This window comes from Juglans regia, chromosome 13 (genome assembly GCF_001411555.2).
Source record: "Juglans regia cultivar Chandler chromosome 13, Walnut 2.0, whole genome shotgun sequence".
NCBI lineage: Eukaryota > Viridiplantae > Streptophyta > Magnoliopsida > Fagales > Juglandaceae > Juglans > Juglans regia.
The window spans coordinates 25414969-25441942 of record NC_049913.1 but is presented as its reverse complement, the minus strand read 5'-3'; the positions used below and the strand labels follow the sequence as shown (position 1 = coordinate 25441942).

The 26974-nt window shown below is 31.5% G+C and overlaps 2 protein-coding genes across 2 annotated transcripts; both read left to right on the top strand.

Annotated features, from left to right (window-relative positions):
• The first annotated feature begins 1619 nt into the window (after positions 1-1619).
• LOC108991505 (protein FAR1-RELATED SEQUENCE 5-like) lies at positions 1620-3322 on the top strand. The gene is made up of 3 exons (XM_018965777.2): positions 1620-2260; positions 2378-2694; positions 3138-3322. Exons 1-3 carry the CDS (start codon positions 1620-1622, stop codon positions 3320-3322), a joined length of 1143 nt encoding a protein of 380 aa, XP_018821322.2.
• Positions 3323-20275: 16953 nt separating this feature from the next.
• Positions 20276-21623, top strand: LOC108991500. Its single transcript, XM_035684369.1, has 2 exons — positions 20276-20638; positions 20814-21623. Exons 1-2 carry the CDS (start codon positions 20276-20278, stop codon positions 21621-21623), a joined length of 1173 nt encoding a protein of 390 aa, XP_035540262.1.
• Positions 21624-26974: the final 5351 nt, after the last annotated feature.

The following is a 26974-nucleotide window of genomic DNA, read 5'->3' as shown; positions in this document are numbered from 1 at the left end:
ATCTCGCACGGTAATTTCTTCTCTCCCTCGGTCGGTTCTCTCTCTCCTTCCCTCTCGCTCCTTCGAGTCACTCCGATCCATCGATCTCCCTCAAGAAAACACTCACACTGTAGCACTCCGAAAGGTACTGTTTTTTCCCTTTTTTTTTTTTATTTTTTATTTTTAATCCAGAATGTTTTATTTGTAATCCCTAAATTCTAATAGTGTGTGTTTTGTTTTGTTGTAGGATTTTCAGGACATTTCGGTGTTAATTTCTCACTGTCTGCACAAAACAAGCAATTCACATGGTCAGTATTTTTTTGCAATTGCATTTCACATGTCAGTGTTTCTTTACAATTGCATGTCATTTTCCAAACTAATAGTAGAAAACTTGAGATAAGTAAGTTGATTTGTGCAGACTTAGTGTGTTGGTAATGCTTGTTTTGGTTGTGCATTTTTTTTCTAAGGCAATTATGTGAATTTGTATAGTTGAATTGTAATTTGATAATATTGGAAATTTTTTAGTGATTGAATTCTATACTGATGATATTGTTTTATGTTGGTATGAAGGATTTTGGGTGGAGTTCGGATAGTGATGATGTTGAAATACTTACGAGTACAAATTGTCCACAGGGTGTATATGAAACTATTGAAGATGAAACTGTAGAAGATCAATGTAATGTGAATGTGGGAGATTGTGTGAATTTGGGAGACCTTGATGATAATAGAGTGAATGTGGAAAATGGAGATGGAGATGGAGATGGAGTCAATTTCATTTCCACTTCTAGTAGTGGAGTTTTAGAACCGTTCATTGGGAAAGAATTTGATGAAGTTGAGGACGCTCAAGCATTTTACAAGGCGTATGCAAGACGAAAAGGTTTTGCAATGAGGACCAACCATACGCAATTATCGAGGGGGGAAAAAAATTAATTGGAGTTCACTATGTTTGTACAAGGGAGGGATTTAGGCGTGAAAGTCTCAAACAAAAAGAAAGACAAATTCCCGAAACTGCTGAAACAAAGATTGGGTGTAAAACTACTATGTGTATAAAAAAGGATGGTGATCGGTGGAAAGTATGCAAATTCGTGCCTGAACACAATCATGAGCTACTCACACCAAGAAGTACGAGTATGCTTCGTGGACATAGAGGAGTGACACGTGTGCAAAAAAATCTCATTCTCACTTTGAATGAGTCTGGTGTACCGACAAGGAAGATAATGTCGGTATTAAGCAAAGAAGCAGGTGGTGATTTTAAAATTGGTTGTATTGGAAAGGATGTAGAAAATTTTTTGGGAAATAAAAGAATAAAGTTGTTTGAAGAGGGAGATGCACAGAGGTTGTATGCATACTTTCTTGATCGACAGTGTAAAGAACCTGGGTTTGTGTACTCTATGCAGGTTGATGAGAATGGGTGTATGGGAAGCTGTTTTTGGGCAGATGTAAGATCAAGGTCTGCATATCAATATTTTGGAGATGTTGTCACGTTTGATGCGACGTACTTGACAAATATTTATAAGATGCTATTTGTGCCGTTCTCAGGAGTTAATCATCATCACCAAACCATAATGTTTGGTTGTGCGTTATTAGTCAATGAGACAGCTGAATCATATGTTTGGTTGCTAAGAACATAGCAAGAAGCAATGCTTGGGCGTGCCCCTTCAACTATTATTACTGATGATGACAAAGCTATGGCTAAGGCCATTGCAGAGGTACTCCCAAATACAACTCACCGGTTATGCTTGTGGCATATTTTACAAAAATTTCCAGAACATTTGGCACAAGTCTATAACAAGTTTCCAGACTTTCAAAAAGAGTTCCATCATTGTATCCATGATACAATAACAGTTGATGAGTTTGAGGAGGAATGGGTTACCATACTAGTGAAGTATGGTCTAGTAGGTAATGATTGGCTGCAAAATCTTTACAACCGACGAGAGAAGTGGGTTCCAGCTTATTTGCGAACCACATTTTGTGCCGGTATGTCAACCACACAAAGGAGCGAGAGCATGAATAAATTTTTCAAGGATTACGTGCGATCAAGCACGATGGTGAGTGACTTTGTGCATCAGTACGAGAAAGCATTAGATGCACGCTATTTTAAGGAGAAAGAGAAGGATGTAAGAACAAAATCGAGTAGGCCGGTTTTGAAAACATGTTGGGGAATTGAAGAAGAAGCAGTCAAAGTGTATACAAGGAAGTCCTTCAGTATCTTTCAAGCTGAGCTATTCAATTGCCAACGGTACAAAGCAACAAAAGTTCAGACTGAGGGTGAAAGTAAGATGTATGAGGTGGCACCTAAGGGCAATGACAAACGTATTTATTATGTGAGTGTGGACTGTAGATCATCAACAGCAATATGTATATGTCATATGTTTGAGTTTCTGGGTATTCTTTGTAGGCATATCCTATGTGTCTTCATGAAGAAATCAAATTTAGATTGTTTGCCACCTAACTATGTTCTTGAAAGATGGACCATAAACGCTAAGAGTCGAGCTATCCGTGAAATATCAAATTATGAGGGCCATATTTCAAATGGAGAAGATCAGATAATGCGAAAAAGTCATTTGATGATGCAGTTTTATGACATTGCAGAACTTGGCTCACAATCAAGGTTTCAAATGGAACATCTTTCTCTTGCCTTGGACAAGGTACACAAGGAGTTGCTTTTGATGGATACCATGGGAGAACAAAATCTAGAAGCCGGAGACATGTCATGTAATGAATCCCCTGCATTAAGATCACAAGTAATATCAAATTTCTCACAAACTTTACAAGATCCTCAACGGGTGCCAACGAAAGGAAGACTAAAATCTTTGCGAGCAAACAATCCGAGAGAGACAGCATTAGTTAAGAAAAGGCGTTGTAGCATTTGTAAGATTGAGGGTCATACCAAGAACAATTGTCCTTCGTTGGGGTATAGTACAACAGATCCTTTTTTTCTTGTGTTTTAATTTAATAACTTCATTTTTATCAAATTTTTTATCTTTCATGTAGGGATGCTGGAATTACGACATTGCACAACATGTCACAAAGGGTGGATCTTGAAAGGGAAACATGAGGTAGGTGTTAAACTTGGGCGTGCAACTTCTTTGTATGGTACATGCTACTCTAATTACGTGCAAAACTGACTTTTTATTTTATTTTTTATTATGTCACAGGCTATGGAAAGATATCGATTCACCAACCCCATTCCTCTGGAAATTCAACCACTGGTGGTGGCTTATTGGCCAGTGTTGCTGTTGCTGCTGTTGGACTTACATATCAATCCGTTAATGATGTGTTATTTTATCTGAATTTTTTCATAGGAGACTCCCAAATATTGCATAATACTCCTGTAGTTTGAAGTGTGTTGGGTTTCAATTGCATGTATTGAATTAGTTTGAAGTGTGTTGGGTTTCATGGTTTGGAAAGAACGATTTAGTTTGTTTTGGCAAACTTGTATCACTGTTAATTATCCAAGGACATGATACTAGTTTGTTTTGGAAAGAACCGATATAGCTTATTGTGCCTAAAAATATGTTTCTTTCTTTTTAAATGTATTATTTTCGGTCTTTGATCAATAGCAGGTATCAAAGTTATTTTTAAATATTCTCAAAGTTATGTAAACATGTATATATATATATATATATATATTGTTTTAGTTGAACAATATATATATGTATTATTTTCGGTCTTGGCTCACTGGTATTACTTATCTTTCTTCTTTGGGCCCCTTTTAACACTGAATGCATTGAAAGTTATTGAAAGTTACAAATTAATGCTAGTGTCTGGACGGTCCAAACTGGTATTATAAGTAGTATCTTAGTCGGTCCAAACTGGTCGTTGCATTGAAAGTTACAAGTTACAAATTAATAAAACTTTACAACAATTACAACACAAGTTAATAATCCTTAATACATGATTACCGTTCAAAAGTTAAAGCAATTACAACACAAAGCAAAACAATACAAAGCCATGACAATAATAAAAATTTTAATGTTTCATTGTACTTCTTTTCCATAGCATTGAATTTTTTTTCTTCAGCGATCCTATGTTCTTGATTGATTCTGTCGTTCCTTCTCTGAGCTAACTCCAATGTCATTTTGCAACAACTGTTTTGTTCCATTTCAAAATCAAGCCATTGAAAAAATCCGCATTGTTTGTCCATCTTATATTTTGGACAATTGAAAAACCGTTTACCAAAAGTAGTATCTTTCGCAGAAATCCTTAACTTTGATGGGAGACCACAGTGACAAAGTGGTCTCTCCAACCAACCTTCATCCATTCTTCTTGTAGTCGAAGAACTTGAACTAGAACTGCTATTAAACTTGAAAGGCAAGAACAACGAGCTCAAAAAACAATTAATAACACAGTCTTGATTATATTACAGAGTATCATCATTGTACTAATTTTCTAAGATGCAATATTTTGTATCCTTATATTACATACAAAATCTCAAGCACGTACTGTAGCAGAATATATTACAGAGTATCATCAGTGTAAGATCGGTTTGTAGCAGAATATAAATTGGGCAGGAAGGGCATCGTTGACAGACTTTTTTGTGTTGAATATGAGATGATGATTTCACTGCCAAAGAGATTCAAAATTGGGGTATGAGTTGCTGTGCTATAAGAAGCTTGGTATATAGGCAACTCGAAATTTATCTCTCCACTGGCAGCTGGAAACTATGGATTAAAACTCGGGATGCCATTGATAAAATCATATTTGAATTGAATAATTGGACGAAGCATATCCTATGTGATTGCTAGTCAGGACATGCTCTCAAATTTTCTGAGGTTTGTGAGATATTAAACTTAAATCCATTTAAACTCAGTTTCTATCATACAAACTCAGTTTCTATCACAATTTCACTAACATTTAAACTCAGTTTCACCAACATATATACTCTTAAATATTTATTCACCAACATTTAAACTCAGTTTCACCAACATATATACTCTTAAATATTTATTCACCAACATTTAAACTCAGTTTCTATCATACAAACTCAGTTTCTATCACAATTTCACCAACATTTAAACTCAGTTTCTATCACAATTTCACCAACATTTAAACTCAGTTTCACCAACATATATACTCTTAAATATTTATTCACCAACATTTAAACTCAGTTTCACCAACATATATACTCTTAAATATTTATTCACAACATTTAAACTCAGTTTCTATCATACAAACTCAGTTTCTATCACAATTTCACCAACATTTAAACTCAGTTTCACCAACATATATACTCTTAAATATTTATTCACCAACATTTAAACTCAGTTTCTATCATACAAACTCAGTTTCTATCACAATTTCACCAACATTTAAACTCAGTTTCTATCACAATTTCACCAACATTTAAACTCAGTTTCACCAACATATATACTCTTAAATATTTATTCACCAACATTTAAACTCAGTTTCTATCATACAAACTCAGTTTCTATCACAATTTCACCAACATTTAAACTCATTTTCTATCACAATTTCACCAACATTTAAACTCAGTTTCACCAACATATATACTCTTAAATATTTATTCACCAACATTTAAACTCAGTTTCACCAACATATATACTCTTAAATATTCTGTATATAGAAATATGCAAACTCAGTTTCTATCGGAATTTGCTTCAAAATATTGCACAACGGTACCTTCATTCTCACTGAATAGTAGGGGTTCTATCCAACTCATATTTCTATCCAAATCTACCATCAAAATCTATCCAACTAAATTTCTATCCAAATCTAATATCAAAATCTATCCAACTAAAGCACTTGATTCCAGCTACGTACCTTCATTATTCAGTGCAGTCGAGGGAGGGTTAGGGTTTTGAAGTTTTTTCAAGCAAGCAATGTAAAATCCTACAAAATTAAAATTTCAAAAATTAGGAATTTCAGAAAAATAAAATCATGAGAAAACATGAACAACAAAATCTAAAATATAATTACCAAAAAATCTGAGTTTTGTTTTCGGATCGAGAGACTCACCGTGACCCAAAGTTTGGGTTTCTGTATCTCGAGAATCTGGGTGGCTTCTACGTTCTTCAGTGAGGGCTTGGTGGCTTTCTTTCGGAGATTTGATATGGAGGGAAGTGAGAGACTCCACAGATTTTGAGGACCATGCCTTTCGGATGGCACTTTTGGAGATGGAGAGAGAGAGAGAGAGAGCAAAATCAAGAGGGAGCACTTTCGATGATGAACTAATAAAACACAGAGAGAGATCGCAGAGAGAGAACAAGCAGATTCTTCGGCTGTTATTGTGGAGATCTCGATTCGGAGAGTGGCGACTTGTTTCTCCTTCGACAGAGTGAGAGAGTAGAGCGAGGGCTTCCTTCGACAGAGTGAGAGAGCAGAGAGAGGGCTTCCTCAGAGTCGAAAGGCACGTGGGGAAGAGTAATCTGCTGTTTACGGTGCGGTATTAGTTCATGAGCTCCAATAGGTGTCAGTGGGTTATTGGTTTCCGTTAAACTCAGTTTGTAGGTCTCACAGGTGTGAAGTTATTCTCATATCCAAAATATTGCAAAATTATGTTCAAGCAAAAAATAGATCATACAATTGGGTGCAGATTTAGATCAACTCTAAAAATAGCGTCACAAAAACTTAAGTGTTCTCTCCATAGATGCTGTGAATGAGGAGAACACACCACCCACTACAAAAAAAGTAAGAATTGCCGGCGTTTAGATTACCGGCGGTTGTTTATGCGCCGGTAAAAATATAATATTGCCGGCGCTTATTGTTTACGCCGGTAAATAATTGAATTTATCGGCGTTTATATTTTTACGCCGGTAATAATATATAGCTTCGGCGGCGTTTACAAAAACGTCGAAAATATATCAATTTTACGCCGATAAATTAGTGGTTTCCCGGCATTTATATTTTTACGCCGGTAATAATATAGCTTTGGCGGCATTTAAAAAAACGCCGAAAAGTGATCAAATTTACACCGGTAAATTATTTAGTTTTCTGGCGTTTATATTGTTACATCAGAAATAATATATAGCTTTTTCGGTGTTTAACAAAACGCCGACAATTGATCAATTTTACGCCGGTAAATTATTAAGTTTTTCGGCGTTTATATTGTTTAAAAAAAGGCCTATAATTGATCAATTTTACGCTGGTAATAATATATAGCTTTGACGGCATTTAAAAATATTCCAACAATTGATCAACAGACTTCAATAATAATTTTTCTTTATAAATCACTGATTGATCGTTCAAAGAATGGGTTATGAACCAAACTAGTAAAAGACATCTTACTAAGAATCACAATTTCCAAAAAGAGTAGTAAAATTCTTTATCAACAAAAATAAAAAAGTAGTAAAATTAATGCATAATCCACCACTTCACCTAACACCTTGACTTCAAAATTTTTACAATCTGTTTCAATTCCAACTTAGCAAAATGGAGCAAACGTCGATATATGACATAACCATAAATATTACCTCAATACATAGCCTCCAAACTTTACTTTCAGTAACAAAAAAAACAATTATGTAATATTTAGTCGTTTAAAAAACAAACTGTAATTTGAATTAGTTTGTCTTCCAAACTTACTTGAACCTATAGTTTGTTTAAACTTATTACTATTTAAATTAGTAGTTTCTAATTAGAATAATCCATATTATTCTCATAGACCTTATCATTAAATTATCTTCTTCTACACTATATGTTTATATTTTAGAACAATTAAATACAGGGCAAACGTGCCACGCACGTAACTTTACCGCTAGTATATCTGCCTATATTACTTAAAAGCATCTATAAGTATACTGTTCATTACTGTTCATCAACAATAATGAACAGTAAATCAGTTTTTTTTTTTCATATCCTATTACTATTCATCAATAATATGATAAACAGTAATGAATCGTAAAGAGTTTTTTTTTTTTTTTTTGTGTCCGTGTGAATGCCAATGTGCGGCGTAATACCGCAATCGTGCGTAGGGAATGAGAGAGAGGAAGAAAGAAAAAGTGGAAAAAAAATGTTGATTTTTGAGTTTTAAATGAATAAGAAAGAAGCTGTTTTTTTTTCTTTGCATGTTTTTTTCGCATATCTTATTACTGTTTATTATATCATACATTAAAAATCAACTTTAATTTATAAAATACTAATTTTTTATCATTAAATAAATGATGAAATTTAACTATACATTGTTAAGAGAAAAAAACTATCTAATTAATTTGAATTTTTAATATAATTTAAATTTCATAATAAATGATGAACATAAATAAATAATAATTTTATTCTTATACATTAGACTATTTTAATATTCGAAATTACACTTTATTTTTTTCTTCAATTTGACAGATGTGGCAAACATGCTTTTTTTTTATCAATTAGAAAATCTTACGCCATACAGGATTTTACACAAGTACCACTAATTTCAAAATAACCAAGTTTGATCAAATGGTAAAAATTTAAATACTGATTTAAATTAATTTAAAATAGATAATTAACATATAAATATCATATCATAAATAAATTATCAAATTTAATTTATAAAATATTAATATTTCATCATTAAATAAATGATCAAATTTTGTTAAATATTTTTAAAAAAGTATAACTATATAAATAATTAGAGTTTTAACATAATTTAAATATGATAATATTCTTAATTAACTAAAAAGAACTACTACAATTAACGAAAAAGTAGTCCGAAAATATGTCATGAATGTATATTTCATTTTTTTATTTTTATTTTCTATTTTTTCATGTATTTTTTTAATCATCATAAATATTTTTAAAAAAATAAAAAATTTACAATATCATTAAAAAAATATTCCCTCGATCACTAGATAAAAAAAAATAAAAAAGAAAATTAGGCAAACGTTCTTGGACGTTGCCTACTGCTAGTATATATCTTCCTATTACTTAAAAGAGCCTAAATAGTTACTGTTTATTACTGTTCATCAACACTAATAAACAGTAAAGACGCATCTTTTCTTTTTTTTTGAATGGTTTTTTTCGCATATCTTTTACTGTTAATGTTACTGTTCATAAACAGTAATTATGAACAGTAAATAGTTTTTTTGTTTTTTTTTTTTTTTTCTTCTGTTTCTTTTAAGGTTTATCCGTGTGAATGCCAATGTGCGACGTAATACCACAATCGTGCGTGAGGAATGAGAGAGAGGGAGAAAGGAAAAGTAGGAAAAAATTCTGGTTTTTAGGTTTTAAATTCCAATCCTTCATCTTTAATCTTCAGATTTAATCTAACGGTAGAAGTTTAAATATTGATTTAAACTAACATAAAATAGATAATTAAAATTTAAATATTATATCATACACTTAAAATTAACTTCAATTTATAAAATACTAATTTTTCATCATTAAATAAAAGAAAAAGTTTTACTGAATATTTTTAAAAGAATAATATTATATCATATACTAAAAATCAACTTTAATTTATAAAATACTAATTTTTCATCATTAAATAAATGATAAAATTTTATTGTACTTTTTTAAGAGAAAAAAACTACCTAATTAATTTGAATTTTTAATATAATTTAAATTTCATAATAAATGATGAACATAAATAAATAATAATTTTATTCTTATACATTAGACTATTTTAATATTTGAAATTATATTTTATTTTTTTCTTCAATTTGACAAATGTGGCAAACGTGCTTTTTTTTATCAATTAAAAAATCTTACGCCATATATGATTTTACACAAGTATCACTAATTTCAATGTAACCATGCACATTCTAGGATTTAAATTTGATCAAATGGTAAAAATTTAAAGACTGATTTAAATTAATTTAAAATAGATAATTAACATACAAATATCATATCATAAATAAATTATCAAATTTAATGTATAAAATACTAATATTTCATTATTAAATAAATGATGAAATTTTGTTAAATATTTTTAAAAAGTATGATTATATAAATAATTAGAGTTTTAACATAATTTAAATATAATAATATTCTTAATTAACTAAAAAGAACTGCTACAACGAAGAAGTAGCCTGAAAATATGTCCTGAATGTGTATTTCACTTTTTTATTTTTCTTTTCTTTTTTTTCATGTATTTTTTTAATCATCATAAATATTTTTAAAAAAATAAAAAATTTACAACATCATGAAAAAAATCTTTCCTCAATCACTAGATAAAAAAAGATAAAAAAGAAAATTAGGCAAACGTTCTTGGATGTTGCCTACTGCTAGTATATATCTGCCTATTACTTAAAAGAGCCTAAACAGTTACTGTTCATTATTGTTCATCAACAGTAATAAACAGTAAAGACGCCTCTTTTTTTTTCGAATAGTTTTTTTTGCATATCTTTTACTATTAATGTTACTGTTCATAAACAGTAATTATGAACAGTAAATAGTTTTTTTTTTTTTTTTTTTTTAGGGTTTATCCGTGTGAATGCCAATGTGCGACGTAATACCACAATCGTGCGTAGGGAATGAGAGAGAGGAAGAAAGCAAAAGTGAAAAAAATATTAATTTTTGAGTTTTAAATGATCAATAAAGAAGCTGTTTTTTTTTTTTTACATATTTTTTTCGCATATCCTATTACTGTTTATTATATCATACATTAAAAATCAAATTTAATTTATAAAATACTAATTTTTTATTATTAAATAAATGATGAAATTTTACTGTACATTTTTAAGAGAAAAAAACTATCTAATTAATTTGAATTTTTAATATAATATAATTTTTTTTTTTTTGTCCGTGTGAATGCCAATGTGCGACATAATACCGCAATCATGCGTAGGGAATGAGAGAGAGGAAGAAAGAAAAAGTGGAAAAAATATTGATTTTTGAGTTTTAAATGATTAATAAAGAAGCTATTTTTTTTTCTTCGCATGTTTTTTTCACATATCATATTACTGTTTATTATATCATACACTAAAAATCAACTTTAATTTATAAAATATTAATTTTTTATCATTAAATAAATGATGAAATTTTTCAATACATTTTTAAGAGAAAAAAATTATCTAATTAATTTGAATTTTTAATATAATTTAAATTTCATAATAAATAATGAATATAAATAAATAATAATTTTATTCTTATACATTATACTATTTTAATATTTGAAATTATACTTTATTTTTTTCTTCAATTTGACAGATATGGCAAATGTGCTTTTTTTTATCAATTAGAAAATCTTACGCCATACAGGATTTTACACAAGTACCACTAATTTCAAAATAACCAAGCCATTTATAAAATATTAATATTTCATCATTAAATAAATAATGAAATTTTGTTAAATATTTTTAAAAAAGTATAACTATATAAATAATTAGGGTTTTAACATAATTTAAATATGATAATATTTTTAATTAACTAAAGAGAACTGCTACAACTAATAAAAAAGCAACCTGAAAATATGTCATGAATATGTATTTCATTTTTTTATTTTTCTTTTCTTTTTTTCATGTATTTTTTTAATCATCATAAACATTTTTAAAAAAATAAAAAATTTACAACATCATTGGATCAGGAGGGAATTGACAATCTATCTCTTCCCAAACAAAATTATTGAGTTCGAGGAAGAGATTAATAGATTCTTAGGTTTTCAGAAACTTTTATATATTTTTTAAAATATTATTTAAATATAAAATATTTTTTAATTTGTTAATCTAATTATTACAATTTTCTTAAATATAAATTTTTTAAATTTTAAAACAAAAACTACATTAAAAAATTATATTTCAATAATATTTTAACTTTTATAATATTTTTATTTTAACTTTTTTTCTCTCATTTTCTAAAATCAAATAAAACATCTTAATCCAAATAATTTTATATATTACTATTCACAAACCATGTCACCACTATTAATACATCGATCCAAATCATATCTAAGGATATGATGTTTACATTTGTTTTTTTTTTAAGGACGAGGCTGCTGCTGGTACATTAAAAATTTTAAGATTTAAATCCAACCCTTCATTTTACCACTTCTCATTTTTTTTTCTTCGGTTGGATTGCTTCGATTTATGCAGTGAAGTACTATCACTATCACAAAAATTCTCCATATCTCTTTTCACTTATTAAGTGCAGAAATTGAGTTCATAAAAAATTTTCTATATATTACTTATTTTACTTATGATTACGTTTTTTCTTTTTAACTCAAAACATATTTATATTTTATAAAATAAATTATTTTTCAACCGGGCAAATGTGCCTCACACATTGCCCAACCGCTAGTATATCTTCCTAATACTTAAAAGCGTGTATAAGATGAACAGTAGTGAATAGTGCCGTCCAGCACTTTCTTTTCTTCTCCTTGCTTCTTCTCGTTGCCTTCTGTGAAATTCCTTTATTCTCAATTCGATTTTTACTCTTCTCCGTTCAGTTAGCATTTTCTCGTTCAACACATAAAATATCTCACCTTTACATACAACAGATGGATTTCATCATTTCCAGATTCACATTTACAGAACAATTTACAAACTCAACTCAAGGAAGAAAAAAAATTTCCCGTGCTCTTCAGATTTGTTCTCGCCGTTGGTACGCAATTCTCTACAGATTTACAAACTCATCTCTACCTTCTGCATTTTTTTTTTTCTTTTTCTCGCATGTTTTTTTTCTTTGTACACCTCAAATGGGTTTCTGGGTGGAAATCAGTGTGCGACGGAGAGGGAAACAGAACCTCGTGGTGGCTGGGTCTCCTAGAGGTTGTCGTCGGTGTCAACTGGTGGAGCTGCGGTGGCCTCGGTGGCTGCCTACGGCCACAGATTCGGTGAAACAAATGGGTGAAACCCATTTCGGTTCACTTTCCGTGGGGGAGAGGAAGGGCTGCGCGTGGGGGACTTCCACGGCGGCTGGGTTGGTCACCGCCTTGAGGGGGACTCCTCGGTGGCGGTCGTGAGCTTCGGTGGCCACGTACGGCGGCGTAAGATGGCACAAATGGGTCGAAACCCATTTCGGTTCCATTTCCGTAGGGGAGAGGGAGGGCTGCGCGTGGGGGACTTCAACGGTGGCTGGGTTGGTCGCCGCCTTCAGGGGGACTCCTCGGTGGCGGTCGTGAGCTTCAGTGGCCGCGCACGGCGGCGCGAGATTACATAAATGGGAGAAACCCATTTTCTTTCTCTTTCCGCGGGGGAGAACCATGGCTGCACGTGGGGAACGATGGAGGTGGCAGCGATGCTCGTCGGCGTGAGGGGAACACGCCGGTGGTGGCGGTGATCATGGCCGGGGCTCGGCGGCGCCGGGCTGCGCTGGAGGAGAAATGGCCGTGCGGGAGAATCGGCTAGAAGAGAGAGAAAAATTAGCAAAAAATATTTTTTTCCTACAAATTTACTTAAAAAAATATATATATGTTCCTGTAATTTACAATTTCTGATCTGAAAAATATTAAATATTAGTAAATTCTTTTTTTTTTTTTTTACAGCTTTGCTTTTATCTTTACTAGAATATTACATTGATGAATTTTTTACATAGGTTGAGCTCCGTGAAGTTGAAAGTCGAAACAAGATATTCCAACAACTAGCTATTATAAAAAGTGTCGAAAGTATGAATCCTTTAACTTTTTAGTTCTATATTGTGAATTAATAACTCAAATAATATTTTTTGCTTCTCTGATTTTAGCACCTTTTAAGTCATTTATTTAATGTCATTTATTTAATAATTATTTTGCATGAACTTTGAGCTGTTTTAATTTATAATTTCGAATTAATTTAAAAATAATACTACATTTTAAGAAGACTTTTCCTGAAATCTTGCACTGTAGATTATTTAAAGTCTTTTAGAAATATAGCAACTTTTATATAAAAGAGAATCTATTACATTTATCTTTAAAAAAAAAAAATTACCTCATCTCACATTTACATCTAAACATATTCTAAGATAAATCATATAAAAATAATACTATATTTTATTTAATAAAATAAAATTGCTTAAAACATTCACTAACAATATTTTATTTAATTAATTCCACCTGTCTTAATTCACTCTAAATTATAAGTTTGTTTCTTTTATAATTCCAAAATAAACAAAATACATTTACCATTTGAAAAACTACATCAATATTTACAGTTTAGTTATATAATTATACGTAATCATTTATTGAAATATTGAAAATTTTAAAAATTGAAATTTGAATTAAATAATTTGATAAAATAGAGTACATAATCAATAAAAATAATATTATATATAAACTTATACTCTAAAAGATGCTTGAAAAATAAAATGAAATAAAAATTTTGTGAATATTAATAAGAAAGTTTGTAAATAATAGAAATGTAATTTTGGATTAAATAATTATTAAATTTTAAAAAATAAGACATAACAGTTGAATAAAAAATATTATAAAATTAAAATATTTTTAAATTATAATTCAGTAATTATACCTCTTTTACTACTATTTTAGTACTAAATAATTTTTTTTCTTTTCTTATTTATATTTGAATTAAAAACCTCATAATTTATTCTTATTGCATAACATGTTCCACTCAATGATTTCATTTGCCCTGTACAGTTATTTTACTTCAACTACATAATACCATTCCAAAATTTTCAACACTTTCTGTATACTTGATTCAATTTTTTTTTTTTATAGGTAAAATTAATAAAACGGTAAGATTCAATTTAAAGCATACCTTCCGGTAAAAAGAAATATGAGCAGGTTGCCAAATGAGGCAGCTTTGTATAATCCTTCTATACGTTGTATCACCATCCAACGTGCCCAAACGTATTGACCACCAACGGGGGCAACACAATACCAAATCTTCTGAGCCACAGTCAGTCCCCATCCTTCCACACCTGTTCTGACCCAAGCCCGTGATAGCCATGTAGTAATAGAAATGCTGGAGACGGTGATTTATAAGCCCAACAGATAACATATGGACTGCCCAACATTTTACTTTGTTTATATTGGAACAGACAATAACATAGCTTGGTAACACAACTGGCCGCATAGTTTGGATCTATTCAATGTTCTCTCCATAAATGCTATGAATGAGGAGAACACACCACTTTGAATCCATAACCCGGACACTTTACTTTCAGTAACAAAAGAAACACTTATATAATATTTAGTTCTTTCAGACTTTACTTTCAGTAACAAAAGAAACAATTATATAATATTTAGTCGTTTTAGACTTTACTTTCAGTAACGAAAAAAATAATTATGTAATATTCACTTTCCAGACTTACTTAAACGTATAGTTTGTTTAAATCTATTATTAGAGACCTTAAACAATTATAGTTTGCTTAAATAATTAGTTATATTATCTTCATAGACCTTATCATTAAATTCTCTTCTTCTACACTAGATGTTTATATTTTAGAATAATCTAATACAGGGCAAATGTGCATCGCACGTAAATTCACTGCTAGTATATCTTCCTATTCTTAAAAGCGTGTATAAGATGAACAGTAGTGAATAGTAACAGTAACAGCATTTTCTTTTTCTCGTTGCTTCTTCCGATTCCATTCTGATATTCAGTTCAGATTTTAGTCATCTTCCTCGTTCAGTTAGCATGTAAAATATCTAATCTTCTCTACATATATCTAATCTTCTCTACACTTAGATCTCAAATTTACAGAACATTTCTCAAACTCAACTCAACGAAGAAAAAATTTTCACGTACTCTTCAGATTTGTTCCAGCCGTTGGTATGCATTTCTCATCTAATCTCACCTCTAACTTCTCCATTTTGTTTTTTTTTTTTTTCCTGTTTCTCGCATATTTTTTTCTTCTTTCTCCGTGTGCGTTTCTGTGGGGGAGACGGAGAGCTGCGCGTGGGGGACTCCGAAGGTGGGTGCGATGGTCGCCGCCTTGAAGGCGACTCCTCGGTGGTGGTCGTGAGGTTCGGTGGTCACGTACGGCGGCGTAACGTGAAACAAATGGGTGAAATCCATTTCCGTTCGGTCTCCGTGGGGGAGATGAAGGGCTGCGCGTGGCCCACTTCGAAGGTGGCTGGGATGGTCGCCGCCTTGAGGGGGACTCCTCCGTCGTGGTCGTGACCGTCAGTGTCGGCGTACGGCGGCGGAAACTCAAAAAAAACAAAGAAACCCATTTCGGTTCTCCTTCCACGGAGGAGATCTATGGCTGCGCGTGGGGAAGATTGAAACTGCCAGGGATGCTCGCCGGCGTGAGGAGAACACGCCGATGTTGGCCGTGACGATAGCCGGGACTCGGCGGCGCCGGGCAGCGCTGGAGGAGAACCAGCCGTGCTCCGGAATCGCCTAGGAGAGAGAGAGAGTTTACGAAAAAATAATTGTGTCAAATACGTTGAATAACTATTTATAGGTCCTATTATTCTACAATTTGCCATCCGAAAATGTTCAATAATATTAATTTTTTTTTCTTTTCTTCACAACTATACTTTTGTTTTTACTATAATATTACATTGTTGAATTTTTTACATAGGTTGAACTCCGTGAAGTTGAAAGTGGAAACAAGATATCCCAACAACAAGCTACTTATAAAAGTATCAAAAGTATGGATCCTTTAACTTTTTAATTTCATACTGTAAATTAATAACTGAAATAATTTATTTTGCTTCATTGATTTTAGAATTTTTTAAGTCAATTATTTAATGTCATTTATTCAATATTTATTCTGCATAAACTTTGAACTGTTTCAAATTATAATTTCGAATTAGTTTAAAAATTATTTGAAGGTTTTTACACTATATATTAATTATATGACATAATTTAATTTAAAAAATAAATTTTTAAAATTTAAATCTCATGTATTCAAGATAATATAACTAGCAGCAAAAATTATATTAAAAATTGTAACACAGTCAATTACATTAATAAAATGTACAAATAAAACATAAAAGTGGCTACATATAGAATTTTTATATAGGAAAACTTTATCAACAAATTTATTTCTATATGTAAATACTTATATCAATATTTATAGTTTTACCTATATAATTATACAGAATCAATTATCGAAATATTAAAAATTTTAAAAATTGAAATTTAAATTAAAGATTTTGATAAAATAGAGTATGTACTTATTAAAAATAAAATTGTATATAAACTTATACTCTAAAAGATGCTTGAAAAATAAAAGAAAATAATAATTTGTGAATATTCAATGATAAATTATCTCGGCTATATGCAACAATAATAAACAGTACCACAATAATAAATGAATTTTACTACACAACTTCTTTCACATTTTACATTTTATATTTTTTTAAATTTTTTAAATTTTTAATATTTTTTTTAAAATTTTTTTTGAGTTTATTCTTTTTAAATTATTTCAAATTTTCTATTTATTATTCATATAATAAATATTTGATAAAAAAATAATAAAAATTAAAAATAATATAGAGTGTAGAGTGTTAGAAGGTTTTGAAGATTTTTTTATAATAAATACTACTAACCAGTATAAATAGTAATTAACAGTGCTATCGTATGTGATACAATAATAAACAGTACTGAACATTACTCGTGAACAATAATAAACAATTACAGTAATAAACAGTTCTAAACAGTAAAATAAATGATAGAATTTTATTAAATATTTAAAAAAATTAAAATCATGTAAATAATTAAAGTTTTTAATATAATTTAAATCTCATAATATTTTTAATTAACTAAAATCATTTTATCTAAATGATTTTCTATCATTATAATATCTTTAGAATTTTCAAAATAGAAGAGATTTACTTTAATAATGAAAAATGTGAGAATAATATAAAAATAAAATATTCTGAATTTTTTCAATGCTCCTTAGGTCATTGCATATTATGGTTGAATTTTACACAATTCATATATTTTGCTAAGAAAATTATTGTTAAAATATTCAAAATCTTTTAGTTTTCATATTATTCAAATTACTGTAACACTTTGTTATCATAATAATGCTTGTTAAAATTTATTTTCCTTTTCCTGTACATTAAATTATTAACTAATTAATTTTTTTTTAAAAAAAATATTATTTTTTAAATACATTATTTTTAATTAAACAAATGGGCAAACGTGCTTCGTTAAATTTTAAACTTGCAAACAAAATATAACATTCTCATGAATTTCAAAATTTGTTGTTTCCTTTTATTTGTTTAAATATTTAATTTAATTGTAAGTTTTTTATTTCTACTTTCTTCATCTGCAATTCATGCTATAACAGTTATAAAATTTCTATATCTATTAGTGGTTTATTTCTAATTTTCATTATCCATTTTTTACAGCTTCGTTAAATTTGCTGAGTTGATTGAGTTTTTTTAGTCTTTTTTCAAGACTACCAGGGTAACCGACGATGTTATAAATATATCTTTTTCAATATGTGGTATTATTCTATTGGAATACATACTTAGATTAAAAAAGTTTTTGAATTTGCATCATTATGAGTTTCTCTTTTATCCAGTTATCAACAAGAGTTATTTCATTCCAAGTATAAATGAAAAGTGGTAAGCTTATATTAATAAATTAGTACAAATTTATCATTATATGATTAATTAGTTCTTTGAAATTCTTATAATTTTGATTCTTGTTTAAAATGATTCCCAAGGTACTACAAAACATCCTAAGATAAACAATTTATATGAGGCTCTTTCTTTAGAAGAAAGAGAACATATACGACAAAAAAAGAAAGAAAGATATCTACAACAAAGGAATTCTACGAATGATACTACTCAACATGAAGAACAATTTTTCTCCCAACCAATCGTTCACGATGAAACAAATGTGTTGGGAGATCATATAGAATCCATACACAATAATGAAGAAGTCAGGCCATATTGTACAAAAAGACAACGCACTTTTCGTGCCGAAGCTGGAACCAGTGATATATCCTCCGTTGAACAATTCGAATATAGTTCTAATATTGGTAGTTCTGGAGCACTCTATCAGGAAATAAACACAGTTGAAATTACGTCAACAAAATCTCTCTTTCGGGATAAGAAAGATGTATAAAATTAAATCGTATTTCTTTTCATTTTTTTTCTTTCTTATATACAATTTCATTCAATGATACCACCATTGGAAACTATAGCAACTTTAAAAATTTACCTCATTTTTATGATTCATTTTTCCTCCATAGGAAATCAACATCAACAATCAGCTGGTCATAGGAAAATATTACAAACAGTGTCATTTGAGGCAACTCTCTTACCATCAGTACCATTCTGTAGATTCTGTGAAGCAAAAAGATTTCAACATGAAACGAAAGGTTTTTGTTGTGTCGATGGAACAATCTCTTTAACTACAAATGATGTTCCAGAACAACTTTACCATTTGTTTACTTCTAACACAGTTGAATCAACCAACTTCCTTACGTATGTTCGCACACACAACAACAAATTTGCTTTCACATCATTTGGAGTTAAATTTGATAGAGATTTGTGTAGAAGGAACAGAGGTATTTACACATTTCGAGCTCAAGGTCAAATTTATCATTACATTAATGACTTAGTTCCTTTGGATGGACATCATTCATATCTACAACTATATTTTTATGATACCGAACATGAATTGGACAATCGTGTTTATGACATTGGAAGATTGGATTCATCAACTGTTGCTCAACTTATGGATATTTTTCATGTTAATCCATACTTAACATTCTTTCGAACTCTTGGAGATCTGCCCAATTTAGAAAATCACAAAATTCATATTAGATCAGATGTGGGTTTGGATCAGCGTGTTTTTAACACTCCGTCAGCTTCTCAAGTAGCAGTCATTTGGATTGAAGATGATGATTCAGAACATTTGAAAGGACGAAATATTGTGGTATTCAATCATGCAGGTGGAAGTCATATAGTCCAATACTATTTTGCTGTTATGATCCACTGCAATATCCATTGTTATTTCCATTTGGTGATACTGGTTGGCACCAAGGAATATTAAGAATAAAGAAAGGTGATAGACTACCACAACAAGTAACAAGAGCATCAGTCGACCCTCAACAATCAGTATCAGCAGAACAACTGCTTATAAAGGAACAAGAAGGTTAAAATAATTATTATTCTTTTAACTTTTAATTGTTCTAATATAACAATGTTATATTTCTAATTTATTAAATTTATTATCTTACAGTGCTGAAAAAAAATAGAAAACAACAGGTTGTCTCATGTCGCGAGTACTATTGCTACAAACTTCAAATTAGGAAAAATACAAAATCTAATTTACTATTCTCGGGCCGTTTACTGCAGCAGTTTGTTGTTGATATGTACGTAAAAATTGAGACGTCAAGATTGGATTATTTTCGTAATAAGCAACAAGAGATTCGATCTGAAGTATATCAAGGAATAGTTGACAGTCTATCAATTGGACAAAACAATGCTTCTAAAGTTGGTAAACGCATCATTCTGCCTTCTTCTTTTATTGGAGGTCCAAGAGATATGCGCAAAATATATATAGAAGCAATGGCTTTAGTCCAACGCTTTGGAAAACCGGACATCTTTTTAACCATGACAAGCAACCCAAGTTGGAAAGAAATCTTAGATGAATTGGGTTCACAAGAAGAAGCACAAAATCGTCCTGATTTGATTGCACGTATCTTTAGAGCAAAATTAGAAGAACTGAAGGATGAATTATTCAAACGGGAGATATTTGGGAAAGTTTCAGCATATGTATACGTCATTGAACATCAAAAAAGAGGATTACCACATGCACATTTCTTGATCATACTACAAAGAGATTGGAAAATCTATGCTCCAGAATCTTTTGATGAAATTGTATCAGCAGAAATACCTGACAGAGAAAGAAATCTACATTTGCACAAGACAGTAAAAAGACATATGATGCATGGCCCCTGTGGAGTACTGAATCCGAACAATGTGTGTATGAAAGCAAATGACAGTTGTAAAAACCACTTTCCAAAAGGTTTTGTACCTAACACAACCGTTGGAATCGATTGTTTCCCACAGTACAAACGTTGTGATAATGGAATGACTGTCAAAGTCAGAGGATAAAGATTTAGATAACCGTTGGGTTGTTCCACATAATCCATATCTCCTCGCAAAATTTGATTGTCACTTGAATGTAGAAATTTGCTCAACAATCAAAGCAGTCAAATACCTTTATAAGTACATTTATAAAGGTCATGATCGTGTTGCTTTCAACTTGATTCCTGGACAAAACATCCAAGATATAGATGAAATCCAACAATTTCAATCAGCCAGATGGATTGCTCCACCAGAAGCTATGTGGAGAATATACGGTTTTATTCTTAATGAAATGCATCCATCAGTTTACAGTTTACATCTACATCTAGAAGATCAACATCTGGTAGCTTTTCATGCACATGACAACCTTAACAATGTTCTGAGATCTGATTTTACGGCAAAATCAATGTTGACTGAATTCTTTTCAACAAATCAAGCTAATGAAAATGCACGAAAACTACTGTACAAAGAATTTCCTGAAACTTTTGTTTGGAACCAGCAACACAAAATATGGACTCCAAGAAAGAAGAAAACTGTTATAGGCCGCATTGTTACAGCAAGTCCATTCGAAGGTGAAAGGTATTACTTACGGATATTGTTAAATCATATAAGAGGCCCTTTATCATTTGACCACATCAAAACAGTTGGCAATGTCACTGCACCAACCTTTCGTGAAGCAGCTACATTACATGGTTTGTTACAAAGAGACACCAGTTTGCAAGATTGTATGCAAGAGGCTTCCTTATACCAAATACCACACAGTTTAAGACGGTTATTTGCAACAATTTTAGTATACTGTAATCCAACAAATCCTAGAGAACTTTAGGAATATTTTGAATAAGATATGTCAAGTAATTTCCAAACAAGTGTTGCAACATCAGCAGATATTAGGACAAAAGTCTTACGAAGCATCTCTTCTACACTTGAATCGATGGGAAAAGACATAAACATGTTTCATTTAATAGAACATGATGTCTCTTTTGATCAGAACGAAACTAAAGCTAGAGAAATAAATGATGAATTTGCAGTTCTAATACCAGAAGAAGATCTTATGGCTTCGATGAGTCTTAATTCTGAACAACAACACGCATATGAATCAATTTTGCAGAAAGTCCTTCTAAATGAATCTGCTGCATTTTTCATTGATGGTCCGGGCGGAACAGGGAAAACATTCTTATATAAAGCACTTCTCGCTACAGTAAGATCAAGAAACTTAATTGCTCTTGCAACTGCATCGTCCGGTGTTGCTGCATCTATTTTACCTGGAGGTCGAACAGCCCATTCACGCTTCAAAATTCCATTAGATCTTGACAAAAATAGTACTTGTTGTGTAAGCAAACAATGTGCTCTTGCCAAATTGTTACGTCTTGCAAAACTAATCATATGGGATGAAGCACTTATGTCTAGAAAAGAATGTATGCAAGCATTGGATAAAATGTTACGAGACATAACTGATTCAAGATTACCATTTGGTGGAAAAATTATCGTATTCGGCAGAGATTTTCGTTAAGTCTTACCTGTGATTCGTAAAGGCACAAGACAAGAAGAAGTTAATGCCAGTTTAGCATCGTCATATTTGTGGTCTACTTTAACTAAGATTAGGTTGAGTGAAAATATGCGAGCAAGATTCGATCCAAACTTCTCAAATTATTTACTTCAGGTCGGAAATGGAACAACACCAATCACAATTGAGAATAAGATCAAAATTCTCAATGAAATGCTCATTCCTTACAAAAATGATGTGGAGTCTTTAGATGATCTGATCGATGCAGTCTTCCAAGATATTGGCAGCTATTCAGAAAATTTATCCGAAATGACAAATCGAGCTATCTTGACACCAAAGAACAACTCTGTCGACGAGATAAATACAATACTTATTCAAAGATTTCCTGGTACAGTTACACAATACTATAACTTCGATGAAACGATTGATACATCAGAACAAGGAATCATGGAGGATTTTTTAAATACGTTGACACCAAATGGACTTCCACCTCATGAGCTGTTACTAAAAACAAATTGTCCTATCATGTTACTCAGAAATGTCAATCCTTCAGAAGGTTTATGCAATGGAACATGTCTTATTTGTCGCAACTTTGAACGAAATATCATTGATGCTGAAATTGCAGTTGGTCACCACACCGGAAAAAGAGTTTTCATACCAAGGATTCCTTTCTTGCCAAATGTAGACGATAATAGTGGTTTTCCATTCAAAAGAACACAAATTTCCTATCAGATTAAGTTTTGCGATGACAATAAATAAAGCACAAGGACAGACATTAGATTTTGTTGGTGTATACTTGCCTCAACCTGTATTTTGTCATGGCCAACTCTATGTAGTACTATCAAGAGCCAAGACTTCTGCTTTAGTAAAAGTTCTTATAAGACCAGTATCAACTCAAGATTGTGAAGAAGCTGAAACAAATAATATTGTTTATAAAGAATTACTAACACTAGCATATCCATCATAAACTTCTGTAAGTAATCAAATTTCAATATATACCTCTCAATTGAATACAATTTGTTTTTCCATTATGTAATTTTCAGAACTTCCTATTTTTCTTTTATTGAAATTGTCTTATTTAAATTCAATTGTTTAAACTAATATTTTTTTTCTCTCCATTCATAAGTAGGCTTCAACATGCGGACTATCTATACATCAATCAAAGACATTACTCCAAGTACAAGAAATTGGAGCATCAAGATGATTGTGTCAGACAAATCTCCCAAACGTACTGCACAACATTCGCCGACAAAATATCAAAATCTGACATTGATAGACCCTGAGGTAACACATTGATATCATTATCATTCTTGCAAAAATATACTTAATATTTATATTATATTCTTTCACATGATATATCCAAAATAAATATGTTTTCCCCTTACAACATAGATTCATTCTAACTATATTATCAAATTAAATCTTATATATATTTAATAAATACTATTTTACAATCAATAGAATACAAATAACTATTCATTTATACAATATTATGCAGGGCAACCGACTACAAGCAACAATTTTCGGTAAAGATATTGACCTACGTAATGACATGTTACACATCTTCCGGTCTTACTACATCAGTAATGCTTATGTTAAGCCTTTAGATCCTAGGCATAGAATTGAAGCGCATGAATACCAGTGGATCTTAAATTCAAGAACAATCATCGAAAACATTCCAGATGACGAAGTGGAATTACAACCACCAGAATATGATATTATCCCATTCACCAATCTGCATAACTACAAAGACACTGGAACTGAAATAGGTAAATATTACATCGATATATTTAACGTACATCTTAATACTGTTATTCAGTTTTCACAAAAATTTTTTTTAACATAATTGGACAGCTATTCTGGCGATCGCAATATACATGAAACCTCCTAGAGAAATTACCTCAATACATGGGCCAACAAAAATTCAAGAAATATATGTTATCGACCAGAGGTAAAAAAGATTTCTCAACTATATATGTGATATTAATAAATTCTTTAATTAACTTATTTTCAATACTATTTCATCATGCTACACATTTAAATACTTTCTCCTAAATTTTACAGCCTAATGCCCATATGGTTGACTATGTGAAGTCGATTTGTGGATGGTGAATGCCGAACAATCTCTGATATTATTGAAGCTAAGCCAACTCTACTTGCAACACGTATAAAAGTTGGTTCATACAATGGTATATTACACAACTTATAATATCAGCATTTATTAAAAATAGAATGTTATTATCTACTAATAAATATCTTTTCTTTATAATATAGGTCTCTCTCTTTCGTCTCAACCAACAAGTGTATTTACCTTAAATCCTGTCATCCCTGCTGCAACTCCATTATGTCAATGGTAATTCTTTCTTACTTTATTATATATATATACAATTTGTACCTACTATATCTTTTCCTCCATGATTTCTCTCATTCATTTTAAATTATTCTAAAAATATTTAGGACAATGCTAAACCATGCACTGCTTGAAGAAATCGTCGAAAAAAATCTACATCACACAACGGCATCAGCATCGGCATCAAATGTTGACATGAAAAACATAATTAAGCTTGATGATCTTGCTGGTTTTCTTAAATCATTACAGCCAATGACGGTACATTTCTAACCTTATCTTAAGGCTACATATTATTTACAACCACTAAAAATATATATCTGTTGCAAAATTAATGCTGAAAGCAAAATTTTGGATTAAAGCAACTATTTGTGTGGTTGATCTCCATCAAATATTCTTCTACATGTCCTGCATTGGGTGTAAAAAGGGGACTGGATATGAACAAAATGAAAAATTTCAATGTTATCATTGCAAATACATGAGTAATGCACAACCACAGTATACATCTTATATTCATATTTTACATCGTAAATGTTCCTTTAATCAATTTTAAATTATATTCAAATTATTGCTTAATCATTCAGACTAAAAAATATAGTTTGTTTATATAGCTGTCGAGCTTACATCGACGTTGACGATGGTAATGGACGACTAGGAGCTGTCATGTTCGGTAAAATCGCAGAAGAAGCTCTAGGTTGCACAGCAATCGAACTAATGGAACATACAGGAGAGGTAACCAACTTATTCATATTCCAATTTATATTTTAAAAATATTTAATTTTAGATATTCAAATAGGAAGTTACTAAAAATATCTTTTACATTATATTTATTCACCATACATGAACATTTACCGTATATCCAAAATATTGTAAAATTATGTTCAACAAAAAAATGGATCATACAATTGGGTGCAGATTTAGATCAACTCCAAAAACAACGTCACAAAAACTTCAACGTTCTCTCCATAAATGCTGTGAATGAGGAGAACACACCACTTTGAATCCATTATGTAATATTTAGTTGTTTCAGACTTTACTTTCAGTAGCAAAAGAAACAATTATGTAATATTTAGTCGTTTTAGACTCTACTTTTAGTAACCAAAAAAACAATTATGTAATATTCACTTTCCTGACTTGCTTAAACATATAGTCTGTCTAAATCTATTATCAGAGACTTTAAACAATTATAGTTTACTTAAACAATTAATTATATTATCTTCATAGACCTTATCATTAAATTCTCTTATTCTACACTAGATGTTTATATTTTAGAATAACCTAATACAGGGCAAACGTGCATCGCACGTAAATACACTGCTAGTATATATATATATCTTTCTTATTCTTAAAAGCACGTATAAAGATGAACAGTAGTGAACAGTGGCACCGTTTTGTTTTTCCCGTTGGCTTTTCTCGTTCCCTTCTGAAATTCAGTTCGAATTTCAGTCTTCCCCTTCCTCTTCCTCTTCGTTCGGTTAGCACCATTTACACACTAAAAATATCTAATCCTTACATACATGTAAAATATCTAATCTTCACATATAAGAGATGAAATATCTGATCTAATCTACACACAATTCACATTTACAGAACAATTCCCAAACTCAACTCGAGGAAGAAAAAATTTTCCCGTGCTCCTGAGATTTCTTCTCGCCGTTGGTACGCCGTTCACTTCTAATTTCACCTCTAACTTTGTTTTTCTCTTTTCTGGTTCTCGAATATATTTTTCTGTTTGTCCGTGTGCCTTTGAGTGAGGGAGATGGAGGGAGACGAAGGGCTGCGCGTGGGGGACTCCGAAGGTGGGTGCGATTGTCGCCGCCTTGAGGGGAACTCCTCGGTGGTCGCCGTGAGCTTCGGTGGCGACGTACGGCGGCGCGAGATGAAACAAATGGGTGAAACCCATTTTCGTTCGGTTTCCGTGGGGGAGACGGAGGGCTGCGCGTGGCGGCCTTCGAAGGTGGGTGGGATGATCGCCACCTTGAGGGGGACTCCTCGGTGGTGGTCGTGCCCTTCGGTGGCCGCGTACGGCGGCAGAAAACCACATAAATGGGAGAAACCCATTTCGGTTCTCTTTCCACGGAGGAGAAGCATGGCTGCGCGTGGGGAACATTGGTGGTGCCGGGGATGCTCATCGGCGTGAGGGGAACACGCCGGTGTAGGCGGGGATGATGGCCGGCGCTCGCCGGCAACGGGCTGCGCTGGAGGAGAGGAGCCGAGCTCCGGAATCGCGTAGGAGAGAGAGAAACTGTTTTGAAATAAAATGTTTTCCAAATCAAATGAAATATTAACTATTTATATGTTGTATTATTTACAATTTTCCATCTGA